The sequence below is a fragment of the Podarcis gaigeae genome (assembly GCF_964106915.1).
Source record: "Podarcis gaigeae genome assembly, chromosome: 8".
NCBI classification, from domain to species: domain Eukaryota; kingdom Metazoa; phylum Chordata; class Lepidosauria; order Squamata; family Lacertidae; genus Podarcis; species Podarcis gaigeae.
Genome location: NC_139684.1, coordinates 46,816,450 through 46,844,105, shown reverse-complemented (window position 1 = coordinate 46,844,105; position 27,656 = coordinate 46,816,450). Strand labels below are relative to the sequence as shown.

The following is a 27,656-nucleotide window of genomic DNA, read 5'->3' as shown; positions in this document are numbered from 1 at the left end:
TTGCAACAATCAAATCTTGGCACACATAGTTTTTGTATAGGCCCACAATAAGAAACAAATTCTAACTCTATTATCAGGTAAGCTGCTTTGGTAAATGGTGAATTTAATGCCAAACACCCACGAGGCACAAGAATAGCTGGATTAACAACTCTAGTGTCATGCTGTCAACTGCTGTTTATTTAAATTAAAATGTCACTACCCAGAAATAAATGAGGTAGCTACAAAGCTCCGGATTTCTGTCACTCAGCGTCTTCACAAGCTGGATAATAAAAACGATTCTGTTTCATTTGTGCTATATTGCTTCCTAGGAGATTAGGTTCCGTTACATCATTCAACACAACTCCAAACTGAATGATGGACAAGGCAGGCACTGTGGATCCAGATTTCTAGGATGGAGTAGAGGAGTTGTTCAACATTTCTCTCCCTTATATGCCCAGGCCTCTTCTATTCGCCTTTCCACCTTGTTCCTGCCTTATTTCACCATTTTTTAAAGTTTTTCTAAGAAAGTGTGAAATATCATGATCCCACAACTTCTACTTATACCAGAGAGATGGCGAACAATTCTGTCTTTAAAAGGCTCCATTTTCCCTTTTAATCTAAATCCAGAACAATTGTGGCCATTTTTTTGGGGGGGGGGGCTGCACAATGGGTAGATTTAATGCTTATGGCAGGTTAGTGGTTTCAAGCCTTGCCCCTGAGTTATATACCCAATTCAGTCAGCCATGTAAATAGACTCCTCTTGTTCATAAACCATAGATGTTTAGGCTTGGCCATGCAGAAAGCACACAAACAATTCCTGACCATGTGCAGACAGCCTACATTCAGTCCCTGCATGTGTAAGATCTGCTCATGTCATTAAATGAACACATGGAGATTGGAGTGATGTTCATGTCATCTTCATTCTCCTTCATTCTCAGTATGTTGACTGTGCGAACAGAGATCATGTCACAGTAGCACAGACAGCAAGAAATGTGCAACTAAATCATTCCTTGAGTGTAGAGCAGGAGAGATTATCAGGCGCGCAAGCCTGACTCTGCCTAACTACCCTCCTCCACTTCCTGTCTAGGAATACCATAAACTACCATTGCCTCTTACAGGTGTGGGGAACCTTTTTCAGCCTGAGGGCTGCATTCCATTCTGGAAAGCTTTGCAAAACCCACGTACTCTGGTGGACTAGACCAGAGGCAGAAACTGGTGGAGAAATTGGCCTATTGTTTACCTTTGTACACTAGAGTATTTTCTAACACATTTGCACACTTCTCCCTATGTGCCATCGAGACAAGTAAGAGACATTATCAGAGTTCAAGGACACATTCCAGCTAGACTTGTGATGTGAAGTAGGGCCCTGGAGGGGTATGGCCTATAGAAACTTCTGAGGGCCAGATAGAGAGGCATGGGAGGCCACATTTGGGTCTGAGGTTCCTGTAGCTGCCCTATTGTCACATATGGTACCCTGATCACTGGCCATGTTGACCCTGGGAGAATGAGGCCAAAACATCTGGAGAGAGTTGTGTTGGCTACTCATGGTCTATACAGTACCAAGTGACTCGCTTGGTCTAAGTATAAGATACCTTCCTATTTTCAATTTCACACATAGTCAGGAAAAATATTTAACTCACATTAACAGACAAGGAACAGGGAAGGTTTTTTTTGGAGGGGCAGGGCAAACCCACTATACAGTGTGGACAACAGAGAAATATTTACTTTTCCGGTTTTTCCATTTTCACACAAATAGGCTTCATTCCCTGATGCAAGTTCGGGAGCGTTGTCATTTACATCGAGAACTTTGATAGCAACAGGCACTCGAGATATTTGACTGGGGTTTCCTAAAAGAAGAAAAACACAGTGTGGAAAAGAAGAAAAAAGAGAGGTAAGCACACTTCATTTCATACTAATGACATAAAGGACCCAAGGTAGACAGACAGTTCTGTGCTGAAAGCTTGCTGGGCCTTTTCTGCTTCCAATAATTGGGCTGCTTTATCCAATGGCCAAGGGAAAAAGATAAAGAAGAATGGGCAGCAGTTTCACAAAAGGGAGACAGCAAATAAATCCTTATTGCAAACAGCGTTTGTTGGAGATTAGCTTGATGAAGACCTTCTTGGACTAAATTGGTAGATTCTTTTTTCTGATGAAGTTTGCATTGTTTTATTGATAAAGGGCATTCTGCATGGGGAAAAGAGGCTGTAAACAACCAAGATTTATTTCGTTGCTTATCTTTGCCATTTTACTCTATTAGCCAGCCTGACTGCACATCTATTATTTCAGCTTGGAAAAAAAAGGGGGGGCATGGGGGAGAAAGACAATCCAACTCTAATCAGATTTTGTAAGAAAAGTGAAGAGTGGAATTGATGTAGGTAAAAGAAGAAAGAATTGAGAGAGAGTACATTTTGATATTATGCAAGAACACAAGTTCATTAATCTCATCCAGAAATGTTGTTTTGAATTGAAATATTTGTTCATTAAGGTTCTGTAAAGTCGAAATAAAAGCTTTGACCCCCATTAATAGCTATAATTTATCACATCTCTCTTTATAGCCCAATTGCTAGATATATTTACTTAGTTGTATGTCTTAATTTTAGTCCATGGATGTATTCCCACATAAAATCTTGATCAGTTCATCGTAGTTTATACTTATTAACAGTAGTGGGGGACCTCTGATCCATGGGCTAATTAGGTTATTAAGCTATTGGACTGTGTTGTAGGTGGTAAGATTGACTATTTCTGTTACAGACGGAGTAAAAAAAGACAGTTTGTGCCCACCATAACTACATGAGACATTGATTGGAATAAATGGGCAACAGCTTTGTTAACTTAGTAAGATCTGCAATGAGCAAAACCCAATTAGCAGCAAGCTAACAAACCCTCAATGCTTGTTCCTGACGTTCAGGCAAAAGCTAGGAAAATAAATATCCTGCTATCTATCTGACATGGGTGATTCCATCATGGCTTTGAATGCAAGGGCAGAAGGCAGGGTGAGTAACCTCCAGTCTACAAACTAATATTTGCCGGCCAAGAGGCTCAAGTTGATCTATGAGGCCATTTCCCCCAAGCCTTACCCACATGCCCGTTAGCTGATGTGATTTGCGACACCATCTGATGGGCAAGAGCATTGGGCAATATCCTGCATTGGCTGTGTGTGCCTGTTCCCAGAAAGGAACAGCAGCACACAGCCAAAGCAGCAGGATTTCACCCTCTGCTTAGCGCCTTATACATTCTGGAGAGGGCAACAGAAGATGCTTGTTTTTAGCAAGTCAGGCTATTTGCCTGTTCAGTATTGTGCATTCTGATTATTAGATGCTGTAGACTGCAGGCTGAACCTTCTGTATGCTAATCATCTGTCTTGCCACTGAACTACAGTCCCTCATTCTAGAGCCCTCATTAGTTCTAATTTGATTAGTTCTAAGGAGAGGATAGTGTAAGTACATTCTAGTGAGTCATTGTCTGCCTTTCCTTTCTTTTTAGGAATATTAGAAAGGTGCACCATGACAAAGAGTGAGAACTCTGTATACTTGGTCATCATAATATGCAATGTATCACATTGGTCGGCAAGATTTCATGCAATTAATTGCCTTCATTGATGCACCATGAATATGTTTAACATGGAACAATAATGTACTTCTTGCTGAGGGTGAGGAGGGGAATTAAGTTGCATGCAAACTGAGTATTCAAAACATTTCAAAAGCATTTTCTTTATCTAAAGTTGATAAAAAAAATACATAAACAATGAATGCATTGGTTTCTTAGTGCCAAGTGTCACATTTAAACACTAAAGATTTCCTTTTATCTAAATTAACGGAATGATGGTGGTTCAAATTTTATAGACATTACAGAGGAATGTAATTAATTAGATAAGCTTCTGAAGAAATTATTCATGCCTCTTGTGACTGGCCCCAAAATGTTTGTCTTTCATCTGAAATACAAACATTAAACCTAAAGATATTATAATTAGAAACTTGATGAGAATTCACTTTAAGAATTAATTTGCTAAACACTAGAGAAGAACTTGCTGAGTATAGAAACCTCCAAAAGGGGATACCCCTAGATAACTGCACACTGCATACAACAATCATAATGGATTTATTTGTTTTGTCCATGAACTACAGGCTGTAAGAAATTCTAGGGATTGATGTTCTACAGCTCCAATGGGGAGTATGTGGTCCACTTGTGGGACTCCAGCTCCCATCAGCCCCAGTTAGAGTAGCCAATGGCCAGGGATCAGAGGAGTTGTAACATCTGGAGGACCACAGGCATGGGCATAGCCCATGGGCTTAGGGAGGTAGGCTTCATGTTAGGGGAGCAGAACCTCAGTTAGTTAAGCATTTTTATTGATTTACTTGATCTAGGGGGGTAGTTGCCCCCTCCCCATCCCATTGGCTATGCCCATGACCACAGTTCCCCATCTTTCACCTACAGTCTGCAAAGTAGGTACATGGAGCATGTAAAATAGCATGTTGAGCCACTTCCAACCTAACCCAGTTAATTCCCTCATGGGCTCCTTTCTGGTGTGAAGAAAACCACATTAGGGGTACTGTAGCTGAATCAGCTGGGTAAGATGCTGGTATGGTTCACCCACTGAGATGGTTAAAGTAGGATTTGTTCCACATCTGAATGTTATCTGAGGACAGGACCATCTGAGTGGTGGTGATCAGGCTATGGAACTCCCCACAATGAGAGTATGCCCAGTTGTCCTTCTTTCTCCTTTCCAGCATATGTTCTATTTCACTGAGGGCAGAGGCGGATTTAGGGGAGTGCGAACAGTTCAGTCGCACTGTGTGTGGAGTCTCAGGAGCACCACAGGGGATCTCACAACTATGATTTAGAATGGAATGTGAGAGGTGGGGGAGCCAAAATTTTGGCATTGCACAGGGCACCGCTGAAATTTGAGACCCCAAGGTCTGCCAATGCTGAGTTGGTTGTTTTTTTTAATGATTGAATTCTTTTGCTCTTATTCCCTGAGTATTTTTGGTTACTCTTAAGTTATTCATATTTCATTCCAATTGTTAGCATTGGTGCTGTCTCACAATATGTTTGGTTTTGTAACAGCAATGTATTATTTGAACCTCCTTGTATATTGTTTTAAAGTACACACACAGAGAGAGAGAACAGCAGTTATAATAATCAGATTTATAAGGTACAAATGTGATTTTTGAGCTGTTAAAGAAATTATAATAGTCATATTTGTGATACTGTACAACTGGCTAAAGCTCCTTTGGGGGTGGGGGGGAAGGCAGGATAGAAATGATGAGGTTAATTTCCTTATTTAACATGTTATGTGGAATGATGCTATAGAAAGAGGTGGTGAAATTTTCTATTTACATCACTCCATATTGTGGCGGAAGGGGAATATCTTTAAAATGTTCCTTATTAAAAGCAGTTCACATGTAGTAAGTAAGCAGAGCAAGGAGAGCATTAGACTGAGCATTTCTCACAGGAAGAACTTGCAGTCTGATCCAGTAATGCTGAATTTAAGAGTTTGGGCTGGATCCTGATATGGCTTAAAAGTAAGATGGCTGTACCCATGCAACTGAACAATTATAAGTGGTGCTGTCCCTCAAAACATGAAATTTTATATGCAAACCCAATACCTCCAAATAAGCATGTTTAGAATTAGTAAATTCTAAAAGAGACCCACCAAAAGAAATCCATGTACTTATCACTTGCTGGATTACGAACCACAGTCATAAATCAGACTCACACTACACAGTGCTTTAAATCAGAAGACCATCCCACTGGATTTTGGTACAATCTTTGTAAGCATTAAATCAGGGCCAGATTGTGATAAATAGGAACAGGTTTTCCAAAATGTTAAATGCACTACTGATTTGGCTGCATGCTTCATTCCCCCTCCCCAAGCTTACAAAGTTCCAATGTTAATATTTCCATTTGATACACATTTATCAAGATTGTATCTGATGGACCTAACAAGATAGCCTACCTGCACAGTAGCTTAATTTTATTCTGTACTGTTTTATGCTATTCTCCCTCCCACCCACCAATCCTCAGTGCAATCTTTAATCTGCAAAAAACAGAGTGCACTAAGCAATACAGAAGTGACATGTACAACAACATTACCTAATTTCAAGTACAGTGATAAAGGGTAAGGTTTCTGTGGGTGGCACATTAACAGAGAAAAGCTAGAATTAGGGAAGCTTCTGAAATTCTTCTTTTCTAAAGTGGCTCTGAGAAAGTAGAAATTCCCTGTGCTTCATTCCCCCCCCCCAAAAAAAAATAATTTTAAAAAATTGGAGGAGAGTGCTGTGCATGCACAATTTGCCCTTCAGATAACTTTATGATTTCTCCTTCTCTGCATTATCAATGTATGCATAGGTATTAACAAAGAACTGCAGAAAAAAAGCAGATGGGAGCGGATCATATTTACCACTATCTACATCATTATTTTTGTGCAGCGCTTTGCCAATGTGCAGGAATGTGTTTTCTCACCACACACACACAAAGAATCCTCTGTGTGATTACATTAGGAATTATCACCTGTGTTCTTTTTGATGCTTTGTCAGTGAATTGGATCAATCCATTGGTTATATATAGGGAATACAGAAGAAGAAGAAGAAGAAGAAGAAGAAGAAGAAGAAGAAGAAGAAGAGGAGGAGGAGGAGGAGGAGGAGGAGGAGGAGGAGGAGGAGTAGTAGTTTGGATTTGATATCCCGCTTTATCACTACCCGAAGGAGTCTCAAAGCGGCTAACATTCTCCTTTCCCTTCCTCCCCCACAACAAACACTCTGTGAGGTGAGTGGGGCTGAGAGACTTCAGAGAAGTATGACTAGCCCAAGGTCACCCAGCAGCTGCATGTGGAGGAGCGGAGACGCGAACCCGGTTGCCCAGATTACGAGTCCACCGCTCTTAACCACTACACCACACTGGCTAAAACTGAACTTAAAACTGCTGAAAACTGTCTCTGATTCAATTCTGGAACACTCCTATTTAACCAGGTTTAGGAAAATATCCACCACCACCGCCCCTCCATGCTACATACAGCAGCTGAAAGGATGGGCAGTGGAATCTTACTTCAACATGGGCAATAGGACACTGTTTTCCACTGCAGCTGAGTGCAGCAAGCTGAAAACAGAGAAAGGTGAAAACACTTTTTGCTGTGTTGAAAGTCACCACTTCCTTTGGTCCACTTTTCAAGGGTCATTATCAAATGAATGGCAATAACTCTTTATATGACCATGCATAGGTACATTCAACTCATGTGCAGCTCTATGTGCAACTTCTACTCCACCTGTATTCTTAAGGCCCATGGAGAACAGTGGCCATAGTTTTCACAATAGTGACTTTATATTCATTGTGATCAGTAACGCAGAAACAGAAGACACATCATTGTCAGTAAGCAACTGAAACAAACTAGAATCATGACTCCTTCAGCTGATAACTAGCTATCAGGATTAAAGCAACACATGTTTTGCTTGGTTTCTCTTCAGAAGCTAATACCTACATTTTCCTGAATGCCAGCAGCCCACCCTCTTTGCTCAGCAACCAATTTGACTTATTGGTTAGAGTGCCAGATGAAAAACTTTGGTTCAAGCCAATGCTCAGCCATGAGTCACTGGGTGACACTAACTGAGTCACCATCTCTCAGTCTAACCTTCCGCCCAGGATTGCTGTAAGATGGAAATGGGAGAGGGCAGCTATTTGTGCCATCCTAAATTCCTTGGAGAAAAGGGACAGCAAAAATTGAAATGCATGTTTATTCAGAAGTTCTATTGGGTTCATAGGACTGCAGCCAGTAAACAGAACACATAAGCTCACATTTTAAACTGTGCTGTTATGGCTTTCATTCTCATTTCATTTCCAGGATGGATAAAATTTAGAAGAATGGTATCACAGTGCTGAGACTGAGAATAGTATTTAAGGCCAGTGCATGTCGGAAGAGAGGACTGGGCACACTGCTTCCCATGGTGAAAGACTTGTGATCAATTTCAAAGGACAACACTTGTAAATCTATAAGCAGCTGTACTCCAATGATCTACAAGTCTGATTAAAGATGCTCAGGTTTTGTGCTGATTGACCTTCAGGGGTGATACACATCCTGCAAGGTCATTCACTCTGGGAGGGATTGATAGGCAATCTGGAACTACAGAGGCAAGGGTAAATTTTAATTCTCTGGGAGACACAATAAACAGTTGCTTCATAAAACGCAGCGTCAGCCCAAAACATTTTGCCGTAGGACAAGATGGTGACCTACTCCCATTGCCATGTCCTGAAACAGACTGAATCATATATGGGTGATGAAGAAGATTGGGGGTGGGGAATGATACCCGCCACAATTCATTATCAGACCTCTTATGATCACTGTGCCATTATGTGGTCTCTTCTGTATGATTCAGGAATCAGGCCTTCAATGTGGTGGCACCTACCCTTTTGACCTCCCTCCCACTGCATGTCATTCAGAGATGCAAGATGAAAACAGGCATTTCCAGTGGTGGCTCCCAACTTGTGGAATGCTATCTCCAAGGAGGCATGCCTTTTTATCTTGGCTTCTAGCCCTTAATTTGGCATTTGTGACTTTCTTTAGGAGGGTTGCTTCAGTATCTATAAAGGATTTGAATTTGTTTTTGTATATGCAATTGGTTTCGCTTTTATATATGTAATTCTTGAATATATATTTTACTGCTGATGTTTTGATGGTTAAATCATTTTGATGTATTTCATAGGAATAAATTCTATATATGTTTTCCAGAATGCCCTGGACAATGTGTCATTCCACAATGGTTTGCTCCAAAATCCTCCAGTCAGGAGCTGAAGCCCATAGCAGTATCTTTTCTTACTTGGGGGCTATTGTGATTAACCCAGGTAACTGCAAAAGCATCCTAGCTATGAATCACAGTAGTTCTGTGGCCTCTGTTTTTGGCATCCTGGTGTTCTGGATGATGCCAGAGTTCAGTTAGCCATGCTAGCAATGAGGCAGGAAATGCTTTAAACGGCAAAACATGTGCTTTTAAAAATTATGGAGTATGGAAAAAATGTGAAATTCCAAAACAGTGAGATGCCCACCAGCCAAAATCCACAGAAAATGAAATGCATTTGCTGTTTTGCTTCCTTGTTGTGACAAACTATATTCTTTTTGCATGCCCAAAACAAGAGCACCACGTTCTATCTGACAGATGCTGTAGAGTATGGACTTAGTCCCTGAAAATCAAGGTTCTGTCTCTTCATTTTATTTGGAACCAGGGATTGCCTGCAGCTCAGTGTTCAAATATCTGATTTATAAGACATAAGAATGCAGATGTCCATTTGGCAGCCCTTCTGCTAAAAAAAGGCAAAGAAAAAAAGCAAATTTCTCCTGACCTCAGGCTCATAGGCATTTTGCCAATGCATCACAAAATAGTAACTCCTCTCTCTCTCTCTCTCTCTCTCTCTCTCTCTCTCTCTCTCTCCCTCTCGTGTGTGTGTGTATGTGTGTGTGTGTGTGTGAGAGAGAGAGAGAGAGAGAGAGATTTTAGGAAACAGAAAATGCTCCATCCATATTAACCCCGTTCAGGCATTTCCGAAAATAACAAATAATAATAAACCATCCAGTCCAGCCTCCTGCAATGCAGGAGTAAATACAGTTAGATAAACACAGTTAGAAGCCCTTTTCAGAACTATGCATTCATCCCTTGGCAGGGATACACTCTATATTATTATTATTTCTTAAAGCATTCTGATAAGCCGCAGGGGATTTCCAGTCCTTTGCCAGATCATTGCCCTTTAAATAAGTTATGACCCCTACCATCAAGCACCATAGTGTCAGACAATCCCACCTCTTCACTGTTGAAGAGGATGCAAGGGCTAGGCCAGGTGAAGGGAAAGGCTATGACACCCCACCCCACTCACTCCTGCAGAGACTGTGTTAACTTACATAATGGGCTATATGAAGGTCAAGTTAATAGAAAAAAATAATGTGAACACCATGAAATAAATAGCTGGAATGTTTTTTCCTCCTTAACAAGAAAAAGGGGTATTAAGGATATAGTGAACAAAGGGATACCAAAAATTATATTTTGGATTACTTTTAAGTTATCTCTTTATTTCACCCTATAGCAATAAGCACACAATCCGGCTCTCCTCAACATAACACCTGCAGAATAAACAAACTCTTCCTTCATACTTGACTGAGGGGAGAAATTATAGTTATCTTCAAATATCTAAAGTGCTGACACAAGGAAGACGGAACATGCTTGTTTTCTCTTGCTCGGGGGTGGGGGTGGGGTAGTACTCAAACCAATGGCATCCAGTTACAAGAAAGGAGATTCTGACTAAGCATCAGGAATAACTTTCCTGTTCAAGAGTGGAACAGATTCCCTCAGAAGGTTGTGGATACTCCTTCCTTGGAGGTTTTTAAGAAGAGGTTGGATGGGTATCTGTTATGGATGCTTTATTTGAGATTCTTGCATTGCAGAAGGTCACAGTAGATGACCCTCAGGGTCCCTTCTAACCCTACAGTTCTGTGGTTATATATGTTTTATTGCTAGGTGGATAGAGAACACAACTGAAACTGCCAGAGAATCTTGCTGGATATAAAAAGAATATTATGGGTAAGAAGCTCTGAGACTTGGTACTGGAGATTTCATGGTGGTTTGTGAAAAATATGAAGCTCTGTGAAAGTCTGTGAGTGGAGTTGGATTATACTGCTGCCAGTAGATGGTGGTAATAGGGCCTTTCCTTGGTCTTGCTGGGACGCAGGTGGCGCTGTGGGTTAAAGCCTCAGCGCCTAGGACTTGCCGATTGAAAGGTCGGCGGTTCGAATCCCTGCGGCGGGGTGCGCTCCCGCTGCTCGGTCCCAGCACCTGCCAACCTAGCAGTTCGAAAGCACCTCCGGGTGCAAGTAGATAAATAGGGACCGCTTACCAGCGGGAAGGTAAACGGCGTTTCCATGTGCGGCTCTGGCTCGCCAGAGCAGCGATGTCACGCTGGCCACGTGACCCGGAAGTGTCTCCGGACAGCATTGGCCCCTGGCCTCTTAAGTGAGATGGGCGCACAACCCCAGAGTCTGTCAAGACTGGCCCGTACGGGCAGGGGTACCTTTACCTTTACCTTTACCTTTACCTTTACCTTTACCTTGGTCTTGCTATGAAGTTGGTGATAGGTGCAGTGGAAGTCTAGAAAACTGGCTGGAATGGCTAGGCCTCCAAGTGATGGTCCTTAACATGAAGGAAGGAGGCTTGGCCCTTACTCTCTTGTCAGAAGCTATCATTAGGCTCTTTCCCTAAGCCCTGCTGGGTCGGGCCATAAAGAGAATAGCTGCATTCCAGAATTGCCCAGCCCCCTTTCTCCACAGGAAGACATAGGAGTCCCAGACTTAAACCAGGCACCCCAAGAGCTATAGAGACCTATAGAGTAACATTGGACATGGTGGAAGCTGGCCTGTGAAGTAACAGACCAGAAACAAAACAATACTTGCAGGACACCAGATGTGAGCCAGTGGCTTCTGTGACCCTTTAGTCAGGCATGGGCCCACAGAAGATGTGAAACACCTCTTTTTTTATGTGCCGCTTCCCCTGGGGTGCAGCACAAGCACATAAACAGATGCTTTAGCACCATCTCCCCTCCCTCCATCACAGGAAATTCATGTAGTAAAACCTGCTAAGACTTAAATGGCAGTCAATTATACAAAGTGCAAGTCGGGAGTGAATAAGCAAAACTTCCATAAGAATGCTAATGTTACTAGTAATTCTGTAGGGAACTGGAAAATAACACAGAAAAGTTAAAGCTATAAGTAAACTCTCTAGGACATTATAATATATTTCCCCATGGGGAATCTGTAGGATAATTTTGTTGTATGTCTTTTGTTTTAATGTGTTCCCATGTTATGATTTTTAAAAACCACATGACTTACAATCTATACATAACTTTTTTTTTCTTTTGAGAATGCATAACATGGCACTTCAGTGATTGTATTTATATTCTTGGTAAACCATAAAGAGGCTTTTTGGCTTGCTGACAAAAAAGCATAAAACGATCTCACTATCTTCATTTTAGACAATGCACTAGATATGAGGAATATTTGACTGCCTGCCTGCCTGCCTCCCAATGTTTGTGTGCAACATGTCCTTGGATTTCTGTTGCTGGAAACCACTTCTGTGGCCATATGTAAAAGTTAGTAGTAACCTCATCAGAAGCTTGATTTTGGTATTATAAAGCATGCAAGTTCTTTGGTTAGGAAGAACAGTGGTTGAGAGGGGATTGTTTGAGATGGGAAGGGCCTTTTAAGTGTCAGCCTTATGTAACAAGGGCACCAGACTTTGCATACTGCAGAGTGGGGGCGGGGGAGCCTAACTGCTTCCATGGTGTATAAATAGCCATAGTCTATCACAGTGACAGTTGAGACAAAATGGTGCAGGGATGATATACTCAGTACTGATGACAAAATTCACTTCCCTGTTGTTGTTGTTGTTTTGGGGGTGGGAGTGGGCAATGACATGGAAACAGAATCAAAGTGTTCAGCCATTCAGAGAGGGGATAATGTGATGTCACATTCTGACTTGGCTTTGGTTATACTCAGTGACTCCTTCACATAACTAGATCTAATTTGCTCCAAAGCACTGCAATGCCTTTGCACTCATCTCTGCTTGCTGGGGCTACTTACTCCTAGGAAGAAAATTTTGCTGCCAATGGCATCCATGTAACAGGCAATTGAGGAATAAACAGGCAGAGAACAAACACTGATAGTGATCAATCTGAGCAAGTGTTTTCTTTATGACACGTAGGGGGTGGGGAGAATACTTCAGAACTTGCAGAACACTCCTGTTGCCTCCAAAGTGGATCAGGGCGAACATCACTGCTCAGTGGATTCAATGGACATCCGCCTCGCGTAATGTCATTGTGAAATGACAATGGTAAACTTTTCAATAAAGCTTCAATCTCATTTCTGAAAGTGCAGGACTAGTGTAGAAAATAGAAAAGCATTCTTTTATTTAAGCTGCAGTACTCAAAATCCACTTCATCTGGAAGAGTGCCATTAAAATCAATGAATTATACTTGAGTGGGTGGCTTGAGATATCAGCTGAACATTTTTGAAAATACTGGAAGTTTCTTTCTACCTATCCAATTAGTTTCTCTCAATTCTGGTTTCTCTGATGTCCCCTTTCCCTTCATGCATATTTTTTAAAAAAAAACAACAAAGAAAGAAAGAAATGTATTTGGCTTTAGAGAGGGAAAGAGGGTGTGTGAGAGAAATTGAGAGAGTGGGGAATGCATCTGTCAACTTAGTCTCCCCCCCCCCATGTTTCCTTAAGGTTGCAATTCAAAAATGGATGAAGCGAGGAGAGTAAAAATGTAAGGCAGTTCAGCCATTCTATCCAAAGCCCTGCTAAACTCTAACAAGAAGGGTGGAAGTCAGAGAATTCATGCCACTCATTTCTTCTTCTTCTTCTTCTTCTTCTTCTTCTTCTTCTTCTTCTTCTTCTTCTTCTTCTTCTCCCCCACTGGAAAAAAGGTGTCTCAGATCCCCCCACCCCGGTTTGGGAGTAGGGATATTTGATAACTCTGTTTGAAATGGGAACAGAAATTGCTGTGATGTACATGTTTGTTTGAGGTCGGGAATGGAAATCATGCAAACAAATGCAAGCAGGGGTTGTTGTCATTGGTTTTCTTAGTTCACAAATGTAACATAAAAGACTACGTCATTTTCTGCTTTGTTTTTGACATTTCCCTTCCACTGAAACTCACCAAAATTAATAACATTAGTTTCAGCCATAGCAGATAGCGAGACAAATAATGTAGGTTTTAGTGGAATTTGAACTGTTGTGAAATGGCAGCAGCACCAATTGTGACAAAAATAAGATGGAATCACTGTCTCCTTCCATCCCTCTTTAGGACCATGTCAAGGGAACAGGATGATTTGGATCCAATCCATTTCCTGGTACATTTACATGGGCCCATAAGGCTTCAGCAGTGGCTGGGAGGAGGGTTTTGTCAGTATTGTACCCTAAGCTCAGGTTGCCCCATTTCCGTATTGGATTGCAAACTTCTGCATAAACATTTGGATGTTTTTGATGCACATTTCTCCCAATATACACATTTTTAACATGGTTTTGCATAATATATGGGCTTTTACTTTGCAAGACTTTCCCCCTAATATAATGCATTTTTGTATCCTTTCAGGGTAGAATTGTTGGAAAACTGCATCACAAAATCTGGAGAAATTGTGTTTAAATTCACATATTGGTTCAGGAAATGTGAATTAGCAAGGTCCATATTAAAATGCAAACCAAGTATGTGACAGCTTTGAGGTTTGGCAAATTAGCATTCATTTTTGTGAGCAACCACCCACTTCCTCAGATACATTCAATGAACTGAAAATGATGCTGCTGAAAATCTAGCTGACACTATGAGTACCAAGGATAATATGATATTACTACAATATTAAATATTTCAAATATTGTGCTGTTTGTTCAAATAGATATCTTCCATAAGAAGCATCTCAGGAGACCCTAATACACAAGTGTGACAATAAAGTTGACTTTCATTTGCCAAGGTCCTCTATCACATAGTCCTATAGTTTAGGCCACAAAAATATTAAGTCTTGCGATACAGTCTCTGTAGTCCGTAATGTACTGAACAACCACCATGTCTCCGAGCTCAGATTTATACAAGATATTTTTTCATTTTCACTCATATATTTACCGTACAGAAAACAGTACCAATTCCTTTGTATAGAAAACTGATGGTCAATAGAAGAAAGCAAAGCACACTTTTCAATATATATTCTAAGAACAAAAGCACGTTCCTTTTTTGATTTGGTCATTTGGCCAATGCCAGTTCCCTTTAGATTCTGACCCACTTTATGTTCTGACTTCATATTACCCCTGGCTCACAATGGACTCTTTCCTTTGAATGAATCTAGATACAGCATAAAATAAGAAAGAAAGGGATAAGAAATCACAGGCCCTGTAATTTTCATTCTGCTTTTTCTTCTTCTGATTTAATAACATAATTTCTCTCCTACACCTCTAGTGGTCTCCCCCCCACCCCAGAACAGTCTTGAAAGCAAGGTCAAAGTCTTCTTGTGTGAAGTGATTTTGAAATCAGTCTGGTACTTCGAATTGGAGTAGGAAAATAGGAAAATAAATCAACTGGGGAAAGGTGTGTGCTTGTTCAATTGCCAGTGTTCTAACATGTTCTATGCTACAACATGAAATAAGACAATATGGGAAGAGATGAGAATGGAATCAATTTGATTTCAGCTCAGCAATTCTATCTACTAAAAGCCTTTTCAGGTGTTGGAATCAAAGGTTCACAACACAGAAGCTTTGTGCCAACGCACAGTATAACCTTTGTCTATATGTGGTAGTGAAGAGTAAGCATCCCACAACAGCTGCCCCCTGTATTCGTTCATCTTATATCCATGTGTTCAAGGTTGCATATACAGAGGCCTATATGAATACAGTGGTACCTCGGGTTAAGTACTTAATTCGTTCCGGAGGTCCGTTCTTAACCTGAAACTGTTCTTAACCTGAAGCACCACTTTAGCCCTTGCAGCACCGGGCTGACACTGCCGATGGGCCCTGAGCCCCTCAGCAACATCCAAAGGCATTGATCTGCTAGGTGCTGGGGTGGATTGCACCCTGCACCTTTCAGAGTCAGGCCAGAGCTGCCACCGGGCCCAGAACTAGCAGCAGCAAGAAGCAGCTCCAGCTCACCCAGCCCTACCCTTTGCCACCTCACCACCACACTTACCTTACCTGGGGGTTCTGGACTGCAGGCTCTACTAGTCAAACAGGAGCCTCAGTGATCACCCTCTTCTGCCAGAAACAAACCAGGACTGCTCCAAGAAAATGCATGTGGCAAAAAGGAGCGTTAGGCCCTGGTGGGCCACCCCCTTACCCGCTTGTGATTGGCCAAGACAATAAAAGAAGAAAGTTTTTTCCCCTTCACTTCTCAGTTCCCTCTGTGGCCCCCTAGCCTCGTGCTGTGGCTCCTGTTTACGCATTTTTCACTTGTGGCCCCCTTGGAATATCCTGGGATCCCCAGTTGGGAAACACTGATTTACACCATCATTATTTTTCTTTGGAAGTCCACAGATGATAATGACTTTTAAAAACATTGTGTTGATGTTTCCTTTACACTGACTTGAATGCAAGTTAGGTAAATAGCTACACATGTTACATACTTATGTAGACAGTGAGATACATAATTTCACAGAAGCCAAACTACTGTAAGCCAAACAGAAACAGCATTGAGTCTGACAAACAGACATCAGAGCTCAGTCTGTAGAGTATGAGGCTCTTAATTTTAGGGTCTTGGGTTGGAGCCCCACATTGGGCAAAGGGATTCCTCCATTGCAGAGGATTGGACTAGATGACCCCTCTGGTCCCTTCCAACTCTACAATTCTATTATTCTTTTAATAGAAACTGCTGCCTTTTTATATTCCTGTGCATTGGTCTCTTCCAAACAATCTAGTTCTACTGAATGCCCATTATTACACAATTGCTAAATAATTGCACCCATGGAGGTGGGAATAGTATTTGAATCCATGTCAATTGAAAGTGAAAAACCTCCTATTATCTCAAGGACCGAACTAGCAGCAACAGAAGCATCTTAAATGATTTAGATCATTAAGAGGCATTTTTTAAGACCTCAAATCCTATTTTCCTTGAATTTTAACAGTGCGACTTCGTTGTCCAGCTTCACAATAGCTGCTCTCCAAACTTTCCAATAATTAAAACACTTGATAAATATTCAGTGATAATTTGTTGAGATTGCCATTTATCAGTTTTAATGATTATGTTTCTCACATGTTCAGCAGGGACAATTTGTTCTACAGAAAAAATTTACTTCTCACAAGCATAAATCACAATTAAAAATAATAACATCACCTCTCTACTGCAGATCCATGCAGCACAATCTCCAAAGCTTTTCAAAAGGGGGGGGGGGAATCCTTTTCAGCTAAACAAAGTTTTCCCCCTGATGCACTATGCATTCCAGTCTTTGTTTCAACGCAAATGTCATATAATTATGCTGGAAATATGGAACGTTTAACCAGCAGGAACTCAAATACATGGCACCATTTGGTATCATTATTTTCACAGTCACTCCATAAAGAACAGCCTTTCCATGGTGATAAATACTGTAGTATTCACATGATGCCTACTGATTGGGATCATATTCAAAAGACTTAAGTTCTATTATAGTTTTTTAAACCTTTTCTGTTGCATCTGATGCCTGCTACTTAGAGTGCAATTCCACTGGGATTGCTAATATTCTCTGGGTCCCATTTCCCTGGAGGAAGTGAGATCTGAAGTAAGCTGTAACAGAAAGGACTTCATGTGCAAAAACGAGTTTTCCTCCCCTTCCTTCACATTTTGCAATGACTCTAAATATGTCAAACAACAGCATTAGTGAAAAAGCAGTGACACCCTGTGAGCAGCAATGTATGAGAGGTAGCACTTTAATCCAATCTGTTAATTGTGTTCTTTTGCTCTTCCACAAAAGAGTCTGTTTTCAATGGGGACTGTACAAGAGAAATTCCTGGTGGATTGTGGCCTACTTCCTAAGGATGAAGAGGATATTGGTTAGCTCTTAATTCTGGAGCAAACCGAAACACACACACACACACACACACACACACACACACCACTGTCTTGGACCCCATGCACAAACTGGAATGTAGATCTATGAATGAAGTTGCAAGTCAGTGAACTGATCTGTGCATTGGTCCATACTGGACTTATGACATAGCCCTAGGGTTGTCTCTTTAGCATTTTACAGTTGCTTAGAACACCTAATACCTGTTTTATGGCAATGTGGTAAAAAACAACAACCCAGTTTTGAAATGCTCCCAGGAAGTTATGAACATAATAACACACAGTCACTTCTTGGTAGGAATGTTGGGGAATTCTGCCGGGGAAAAAAACAGGAGTGGAAATTTCTGGTATCGCTTATTTGTCCCATGTACGTAACAGCAACCAACCAAGCAAATGTGATTTTAGTTTAGGGTAGCTCAGTCAGTAGAGCATGAGGGTCTTAATCTCAGGGTTGTGGGTTTGAGCCCCACACTGGACAAGAGATTCCTGCATTACAGGGGGTTGGACTAGATTACCCTCATAGTCCATTCCAACAGTACAGTTCAATTATTCTATGAATACATTCTGTGTCCCCACCCATTACATTGTGTTTCCTTTACATTGAAAGGAATGCAATAACAACATAACCCACACAACTAATTAAATAATGTAGGCTATGAGATTTCACCACAGTGGACATTGAAATGAATGGTGTAGTTTTTGGTGGGATATGAAGTGCAGGGGAAGGGAAACAGTGGCATGTACAATGACACGGTGGAATGGAAAATAATGCTTACTTACATCTTTACTTCGTGGGGATTTGTACAGAGAAAAAGATGGCTGCCCCCACCCCCTGTACCAACCCTTCTCCCATACATTGTCCCTAGTAGCTTTACTGTATGGAAAAAAAGATGGTTGCCCCTATGGGTAGATTCATAAGAGCATGCAAAGAAGCCCACTGTATCAAATTAATGCTCCACCTAGTCCTTACCCTGTTTCCCACAAGGACAAACCTGATGCCTCTTGAAAGCCCACAAGCAAGACATCAAAGCCATTGTCCCCTCTCCTTGCTGTCCTCCAGCAACTAGTATTCGGTGACATAGTGCCTCTGGGGCTGGAGGTTTCATATAGCCATCATAACTAGTAGCCATAAACAGACAGATCTTCCATGAATTTATCTAATGGCCTTTTAAAGCCATCAAAGCCAGTGGTCATCACCATAAATTCCATGATTCCATAAATTCCCTGCTGAATGGACATGGCTTCATCCTCCCTTTGAAAGGCCATTTAACACATTAAATTGCAGCAAAGGCAGGATTTTCACCAAGTGCCAAATATTCAGTCAGCTTTGGCTAACCTTGAGACTCTCTGATGTATGTCCTTGCATGACATTCCTCTTTGCATTGGCCACATTGGCATGTTACATGTATTTGTCAAGGGTAAGCTGGCCACGGAGATATAGGCATGTAATAAAACCCATGCGTGAGTATCCTATACTTTATTAGAAAAGGAGCTTGTGAAGGTGGGATGCAACCTATCCTCCCTCCTCAGCTTTTCCTTGCTGTGCTTGGTTGCTTCAAGCACTTTTCTCCCTAGCCTAGTTCACTTCTGAAATAAGAGTCAGGCAGGGAGCAGGGGCACCATTACCAGCAGACTACTCAGCATACATCTAGAACCAATAGAGCCCAGGGGGCTGCTAAACAACTGTTGGAAGAGGTGGGCCCAAGGCAACAAACCCTGGTGCACTATAAAGCCTATACCTGAAGCTGCAGCTGTCATTGGGTTATTTAGTTTTAATTCTTCACTTTTAATTCTAAAACTTTCCCAGAGTGCCCACTTGCTGCTCTAGTGCTTTCCTTGGCATCTGAGTAGCTGAGTTCATTGGCTCTTTCATTTCAGTCCTCTTCTGCACACTCCTTTTTGTGTAAATCAATGCCCTCCATCCGCATCTGTTTACCTGACTGTACCTCAATGATGCCTTATTCTCACACTAGCGTACATGGACACTGAGACTACAGGTAGATGTGAATTTTGTTTCCGTTCATATTGTAATGTGAGACTACCCTACTCACACTTCCTGAAAAGATACACTCAATGAAACACAGCTGTCCTTCAAAAGTCACACTTCAAATAATTTTGGGGTGCATTTCTCCAGCTAAACCAGGGGGACATATTAGAGGGATGTGCATAAATATGCATATATTAGTGAAAATAGCATACAAAGAAACATTCTACCAAGAAAAAAAAATGCATGCTGACAAATGTTTAAAGAACAAACTCAAACCAAAGTGGATATAATCTAAAGTGGGTGGTGACCTGATTGACTTTTCTTCAGTTGTGGCACCCAGTCTTTAAAGTTCCCTCCCCAGAGAGGTTCACCTGGCACCAACTTTGGTATATTACACTTCATTCTCACAGGGATTTTAGGTACACTGGTATTTATTTTCCTACTGCCATGGGTTTTAATGTTTTGTGTCCTTTTTAAAGCATTATCTGCTTTTGTTAATGGTATGTTAAATGCTATGATTGTTGTTTTAAATAGCTGTTTTTCATTATTTAGTCACTCTTGAAAATCCCTTTAGAGCTGGAGAGCAGGGTATAAATAGCCTCAACCCAGAGTACCTGAAGGAGAGTCTCCACCCCCATTTTTCAGCCTGGACACTGAGGTCTAGCTCCGAGGGCCTTCTGGTGGTACCCTCACTGCAAGAAGTGAAGTTGCAGCGAGGGCCTTCTCGGTAGTGGCGCCCACCCTGTGGAACAGTCTCCTGTCAGATGCCAAGGAAATAAACAACTATCTGACTTTTAGAAGACATATAAAAGCAGCCCTGTTTAGTGAAGTTTTTAATGTTTTATTGTGTTTTTAATATTCTGTTGGGAGCCACCCAGAGTGGCTGGAGAAACCCAGTCAGATGGGCGGGGTAAAAATAGATGTCAATGAGAAAGGCCATACAGATGACAACCCAGCCACATCTAATTGTGTACTTACAGTCACAGATTACAATTTTAGGATTGTTTTAAGGGTGAGTATAAGTAAAAGAACATATGAAATCATGCTTACATTTTGGAGATATAGCAGGACTCTAACATACGCTGCAAAATATGACAATACTGATTCTATTTCCCTGCAAGATTTGGCCTTAGAGAAATGTGGTTTGTTCACAGTACACTCAACACAAAAGTACAGATGTTTGCACCATGCTGAGAGGCCTTGTAAGGTGACGGTTGTTCGAACTGGTATTTCCCTAATGTCTAGAAGGGTTCCATGGTTCATTTTTCTTTTGTTCTCCAAAGGTCATGATTCTTCCAATAGAAAATGAGCCTTCTCATAAAATTCTAGCCCACAGCTTCCAAAGCAAGGATGCATTAGCCACAAGCTCCCCCAATTCTTGTTTCCCTCTTGGCTGCTCTTTCTATTTCTAATGACACTACTAACTCACTTGTTAAAGTAAAAATAATCATTAAATATATGCATGTCGTTTGGAAAGAGTGGGAGATCTGTCTGCAACTATTAAACCATATGCCAAGCTGTCTTTTTTTCACCTGTATTTTAGCATTTCATGGCAAAACTCATTTGTATCTCAAGGCTTGATTATATGTTGAAGCTTAATCCATGGAGATGCAACCTGTCAAAAGCAGTGTTCTGAACCCATTCTAAATTTGCAAACAAGGATCTAGAAAATGTTGGGAGAAAATGGAGATGTGAGGGGCTTTGGGGGGTATTTTCCAAGAGAGAAGGGGATCGTTGGGCTTCTCTTATGCGTATCTGCAGTGCAATTTGAAGGGTACGCCTAAGTTGCTAAGGTGGTACGGGCTGGTACCCATTGAGACTTGTGGGGTGGATCCAGGGTGCCAAAACAGTAGGGGAAGCTAGAGCCAATGACAGTAAGAGCCAACCAATTATAGTTTTGTCCTCATCCCCTTCCTTGCTGAGTTCTACAACGGCAACATTGAGACTAAGGAGGAAGCGGAAGATGAAAGGCAGTTCCATTTCCTGGGAATGGTTGTAAATAGGAAAGCAGGCAGGTGGTGGCTGGCTGATAGCATACAGAGGTTGGTGGTGAAATGTCCCATATGCCTTAATGAACCAGCCTCCACTGTGCTTAGGGTTTGAGAAGTATAACAGACTTGAATACTATCTGAGAGTGAACAAGGAGGTAGTTCAGATGCCAGAGCATGCCAGAAATATATTTGTAGTGCCCCATACTTGTCCCTTTCTATAGCAACATGGCTTGCTTAGGCCTTTGTTGCTGTCCTTGTTGCAATGCAACTTAGTATTTGCAGAAGGAATCTCTATAGTAGGTGGAAAAATTGGAAGAACTACATTCTTCCACGCAACATGGCCAGAAGGCAGTTGGAGGGTTTTCCAGGTAGCAATGCTTCAGGCATTTATTTTTTTTACTGCCTTGCCTCATCAAAAGCATTTTGGAGGCAGCTTGCAAATAATAATAAACTCCAACAACATGAAAACAGAAAGAGCAAAATAAAAAGCAAAACAGATCCCAGCAACCACAGAGTAAAATATGAACTGTGCCACAGTACATAAACAAAGCCCAACTTAGTGGGTAGGTATGTGGGGGGGGGGGAGCTTTCAAAACTAGCAGCCAATAAAACAACATCCTAAGATAAAATGCCTGAAGGATTCAGTTCATTTTTTCCTGGCACCTAAGGCTCTTAACAGTGGGCTTCAGAGCCATGGTTCTAAAAGGGGCATTCTGAAGATGAGACACTATCACAAAAAAGCATAGGAGGAGAAGGAGAAAGTAAACAAAGATAGAATGCTGTGGAACTTAAATTGCTTGCAGCTTCATCTGTAGAAAGTTGAAACCCAACAACATCTGGAGGGTCACAGGTTCTCCACCATTGGACTAGATGAACCCAACCAAGGTTATGTTTAAGGATGGGACTGGTGGGGAACTCATACATGACCCATGTTGCACTGAAGCAGCAGAGGAGGGGAGGGTGTTTTAAATCTCTCCTAACTACATTTACTCAAGAATTTCATAGGACAGCAAGTATGATGTCTGAAATTTTACCAGGGCACCATCCCCCCCAGTCCTCCAGTGAGGGTCATTCTAGCAAAATGGTTCCCCCAGTGCCTAGCAATACTTTGATCCCCAGCCACTTGACTTTAGCAGGTGGGTGAAGCCAGAGAAAGGTTTCCTCAGATTATCTCTGGGTATGGAGTCTCACATGGGAGTCATCATCAATCCTTGAGGTGCCCTGGTCCCAGGCTATATGCAATGGATGGGGAACCTGAGACCATCCAGATGTTACTAGCTCCCACTTCCATCATCCCAGAACCCTGGCCATGCTGATTGGGTATGATGGGAGCTGAGGTTCAACATCTGAAGGGCTTCATGTTTCCCACCCCAATTGTATGGAGAAAGAGGAATTCACTAAAGTTTTGCAGTCATTCACAAGAGCCTTCTCCATGTACTCGAAGCACTGGGACTGGTTACAGTTCCTTTGATACACCCTAGAGTGTTTCATAGTATGTGCAAGGAGGAGAGATTCATCCTGGTAAAGGCACGATAGAATTCCCCTTTGCAAGGTTGTGAACTGGATTTATCTACAGCAGATGCTACAAAGAGAATGCTAATAAAATCTATGGCCTTGTTCTAGGCACGTAGCTGTGTACAGCCTTATTTTGGCAGTCTGCCGGCAAGGAAAAACTGCTAGTGTTTCCCAGAGGGTTACAGAAAGAGAGGAGGGATGGGGACTCATCTTCATTGCAGAAAACAAATTCCAGTTTCAGGAAATGTCATAAAGATGGCACATATTATTGGAGGCAATATATAGACACTCATGGCTGAATGTGCTTACTGATGACTAGTCATACACTTTCCTTAGTCCATAGCGAGGATGAATTTGCAAAACAATGTGGAAAATTTCTGTACTTCTAGAAGTAATAACACATTTTCTGCACACCCCCATATCTCACTGTTGTTTTCCAGAAGCATAGTGCCTCTGATAAGTCATAAAATCATAGAGCTGTACAGTGGGAAGGGATTCCAAGGGTCATGTAGTCCAACCCCCTGTAATGGAGGAATCAGAGCTAAAGACTCCCTGACAGATGGCCATTCATCTATTTAAAAATATCTACCACCTTCCAAGGGAGTCCATTTCTTTGTCACACTTTGTCTTTGCTAATTTCTAAAGCTATTTGTAGCTCTTTGAAATTATGCCCCTTGTTTTCACTCACTTAAAAAAAATAATCCTATTATTTATTTATGCCAGCTTCCCTCAGACCCACCCCTCAAAAAATAATTCTTATAACGTTTTCCTTGAAAGAACTCAGAAAGAGTATATCTAACCCTGGCCATCATCTGTACAATTTTCTCATAAGAACAAAATCTCTGTTCCCTGAGAAAATCCATATGTCTTATGGTTTTGTGGTCGATCCAAAACTTAAAGGGCCCCAGAATCTTTTTCAGGTCAAAATCTTTTTCAAGCAAAACTGCTTTTAAGGAGGATTTCTCTGGAGAAACAAACTGTCCTACTCTATCCTAGGTTTTTAATAGCATAATATCACAGCATTATTGTTGCGTGTTGGTTTTTGTGTCCTTTTCATTTAGTTTTAATCCATAAGGTGTGGTTTGCTCAAACCATTTTCAACCTTATTTACTTTTATTTTTAAATCCATTGCTTATTTTGGATCACTTATGCTACATAAAAATATAGTTTAATATTGGAGGTGGGCATTCAACCCTTTTCTACAGCATCTGCCTGATTTTGTTCACAACTCTTGGCATCTTCCACTGCCAGACAAATTTAGAAATAGCCTACTGTGATTTTTCAAGCTCAGCCAGAAGGCAATGTTTACACACACACACACACACACACACACACACACAACCTTATCATCTTAATGGTAGCTATTAAGCCCATCGGCTATAAGGAGTCCAGTTGCTATACACACAGCCACAAACAGCCACACACACACACACACACACACACACACACACACCAGAATGAAAGTTGGAATTAAAGAGCCACTGTATGAATGCAATAAGAATCTGCAAGCAGGCAGAGCAATCTTGAATTGAATTGCAGGCAGTCATAGCTGGCAGAGACCAGGTTGAAGGAAGCAGAGATCTACTCATAAATCAGGATGCCCCATTCTTCTCCTTGTGCCTGCAGCTCCCCTGTGCCCTTCCACTAAATCTGCTCTGGAAGATTCCCAACTTTGTGGATCAGATTTTGAGGATGCAAATGAGGCTGTGGGTTGGGAAGAGAGGTAGGGGATTGCCCATTATATGTGTGGAAGTCTTTCCTTGGCAGGCAGACGCAGTTGGATGTCACAGAAACATAGGAAGCTGCCTTTGGTACATCTAGCTCAGTATTGTCTACTCTGATTAGCAGCATCTCTAGAATTCCTGATCTGAACCCAGAGATGTGATGTTGAGATCTGAACGTGGGACCTTCTGCATACAAAGCAACTATTCTGCTACTGCTGACGTTCCTCATGCCATTTTGGGAGACAGGGTTTCTTATTAGTGCAAGAATATATTTTTTATAATGCAATAGATCTATGGTGCTAAATTTTTAAGTTCAGTAAATATTGGGATTTAATCAGAACTTGTATGTTATAACTGGGATATGTTGTAAGACAGTCTCAGTGTGTATTAGAAGGGGGTTTGGGGTGTTTAATTAGTATTTATGTATAAATATTATGCATAAGACCTCAAGAATGTAATCAAGATCCATGTGTATTGGAATATGTGTGTGGACCTACTTCTGAGCACCATCAATTAGCATGTAAAGAGTTAATTACCTAGGTAAATATCCTAAGTGTGTACCAGCCTTTAATCCTATTCAGTCAACTGGTGTTGATGAAGTCAGACAAACACCTTTGTTTGTCTGACACCTGGCTTAACCATTGGCTAACCAAATACTAACCAAAGTATCAAGAGAACTGGGTATTAGAATACAAATGAATAAAGAGGGCTTGGTTTTTAGGAACAGCAGAATTAGGCAAGATGGCACCAGGAAGCAGAGAAGGAACCATGACTGCATGTTCCCTGGAGACTAAGATAGGCTGCAGAGCAAAAATGATGCTGATGATGCTGCCGGAAGCATAAGCTGACACGCTTTGGGGTTCTGTTGCTGTGTGCCCCTCCACTGAAGGCTAAAGATATACACTGTGTGTGTAAAATAATCCATATATCATAGACCCTGGTGAAGGGCCAAGACCCTTGGAAACTCATGCACCACTTGGCAGAGATTGGGGTGGCTTGTAACAAAAATTATTGTTGGATTCTAATTTGTGTGCATTCGGCAAATGTTTGAATAATTTAAAAATAAGACACTGGATCCTTTAAGAATGAGTGCAGGGTTTCACCATATTTTTTATTTCAAGATTCATTCAATAAATATGCAGTTAGAAGATACCTTTAAAAGAGAAGCAAAAATCATAAAACTGGATTTCTGGATTTATGCAGAGTGAAAGACTGAAAAGGAAAAGATGCTGAAGTATTATGAATGCATACATCTTTAATGATGGATCAAGTATGTGTAAATAAGATTCATACCTTGAAGAGGCTGGAGGACAGTAAGTTTTGAATGAAATTAAAGCATTATTTATCTGTGACATGGTTTGTCTTGCAGTTTGGAAAAATTTCTCCACTGACACCCAGCCCTGATTTCTTGCATCTGCTGCTGGAGTATGTAAATCCCACAAACCTTTACTACCCACCTGAGTTATTTGTTATTTGTTTTGTCTTCGGCTTATTTTTTATTATTTTACTTTTGTTCACACACATCCAGTTGAATTAACTGTTCTTCTTGACATGCATTATTAAGTAATCTCAAAAAATGTGTTTATTTATTTACCTAGTGAATATGTCAAACATGCAGGAAGCTGTACGATGGGAAGGGAGTGGAATTAGCCTCTTGGATTAGCAAACCATATCATGTTCACTCCTTGTTATTTAAATGGCAGAGATAAACAAGCCTTGGGAGAATTGGAGAGAGACCTTAAAAGCATAGGTTGAGATGAGGTGTCACTTAGACTGAATTATGTTAGAAGGAAAGATTGGCCCATAAAATATCTTTAAGGATGAAAAGAACCTTTCTTTTTTTTGTAAATAGATTTTCTTAAAGGATAACAAGTAGAATAGATTGTCAACTCATACATTTAGGCAGTCAGCCAGGTATAAAACAATTCTCTCAAGTAAGACAAAGGATAATCACAATGCAGCATCAATGCAAGACATTCTTCTTGAGTTTATCTCTTATTATATGGAACTTACACTTCAGAGAACCCATGCAAGTAAGAAAATGGTCCTTTTTAGCCATTCAAATAAGATACAATGGCCACATCCACACCATGGATTTAAGGCACTAGTCTACCACTTTAGCAGACTTGGATAATCATGTAAACTGTAGTTTGTGAAGGGTGGTGACCTCACAGAGCTATAGTTCCCTGCACTCTTAACAAACTACAGTTCTCAGGGTTCCCCATGGCCATTAAAGTGGTATACATGGGAGGGGGGGCATGATGATAGGTTCCACTTACACACATTCATGGCTGTCTTTAAGACAAGTGCTGATGCTGTGATGTTTTTGTTTCAATTATATCTGTGTTCTAATAGATGATATTTAAACTTGTGTGTGTGTTTAATAGCTTTTTAGCACATCTTTTCTGTGTTTTTAGCTGTTTATATTTAACCTGTAAACTGCCTGGAGCCCCATCTGGGAAACGGTGGGATATAAATAAATATAATAATAGTTCATTTGAAGGATGTAGAATTCATGAACAAGTCTACGCATGTAGAAACTTTCCACGTGACTAGGATGCTTTGTATGTTTTCTAGTCACTCAGAGTTTCCTATGCTTATACAGCAGGCCAAGCATGGCCACTGTGTTATCCTCCTGTTGTTTTCGACTGGAAAAAAGGAAGAGTCGTAGCTCAGTGGTAGAGCATTTGTCTTCTACACAGAAAGTCTCAGGTTCAGTCCCCAACTGGGACTGAAGGCTGGGAATAAATACCTGCCTAGAACCTTGGGCAACATCTACGAGTCAATGTAGACTCTACTGTGCTATGACATGACTTCCTAAAGCAGCTTCTTATGTTCCTAAGTTGTACTCCAACAACATCCCAAGACCACCACATTGGCTACTACTGCTCTGATTTCAGACTTTACAAAAGG

At 41.1% G+C, this 27,656-nt stretch overlaps 1 protein-coding gene across 5 annotated transcripts in view; it reads right to left on the bottom strand.

The window, feature by feature from the left end:
• CDH8 (cadherin 8) overlaps window positions 1–27,656 on the bottom strand; it is a 228,030-nt gene that overhangs the window by 33,139 nt on the left and 167,235 nt on the right. For all 5 annotated transcript variants that reach the window (XM_083752335.1, XM_083752336.1, XM_083752334.1 and 2 more), the window contains one exon: window positions 1,705–1,826. In XM_083752335.1, coding sequence (XP_083608461.1) covers window positions 1,705–1,826 — 122 coding nt within the window. The remainder of the gene's footprint in view (window positions 1–1,704; window positions 1,827–27,656) is intronic.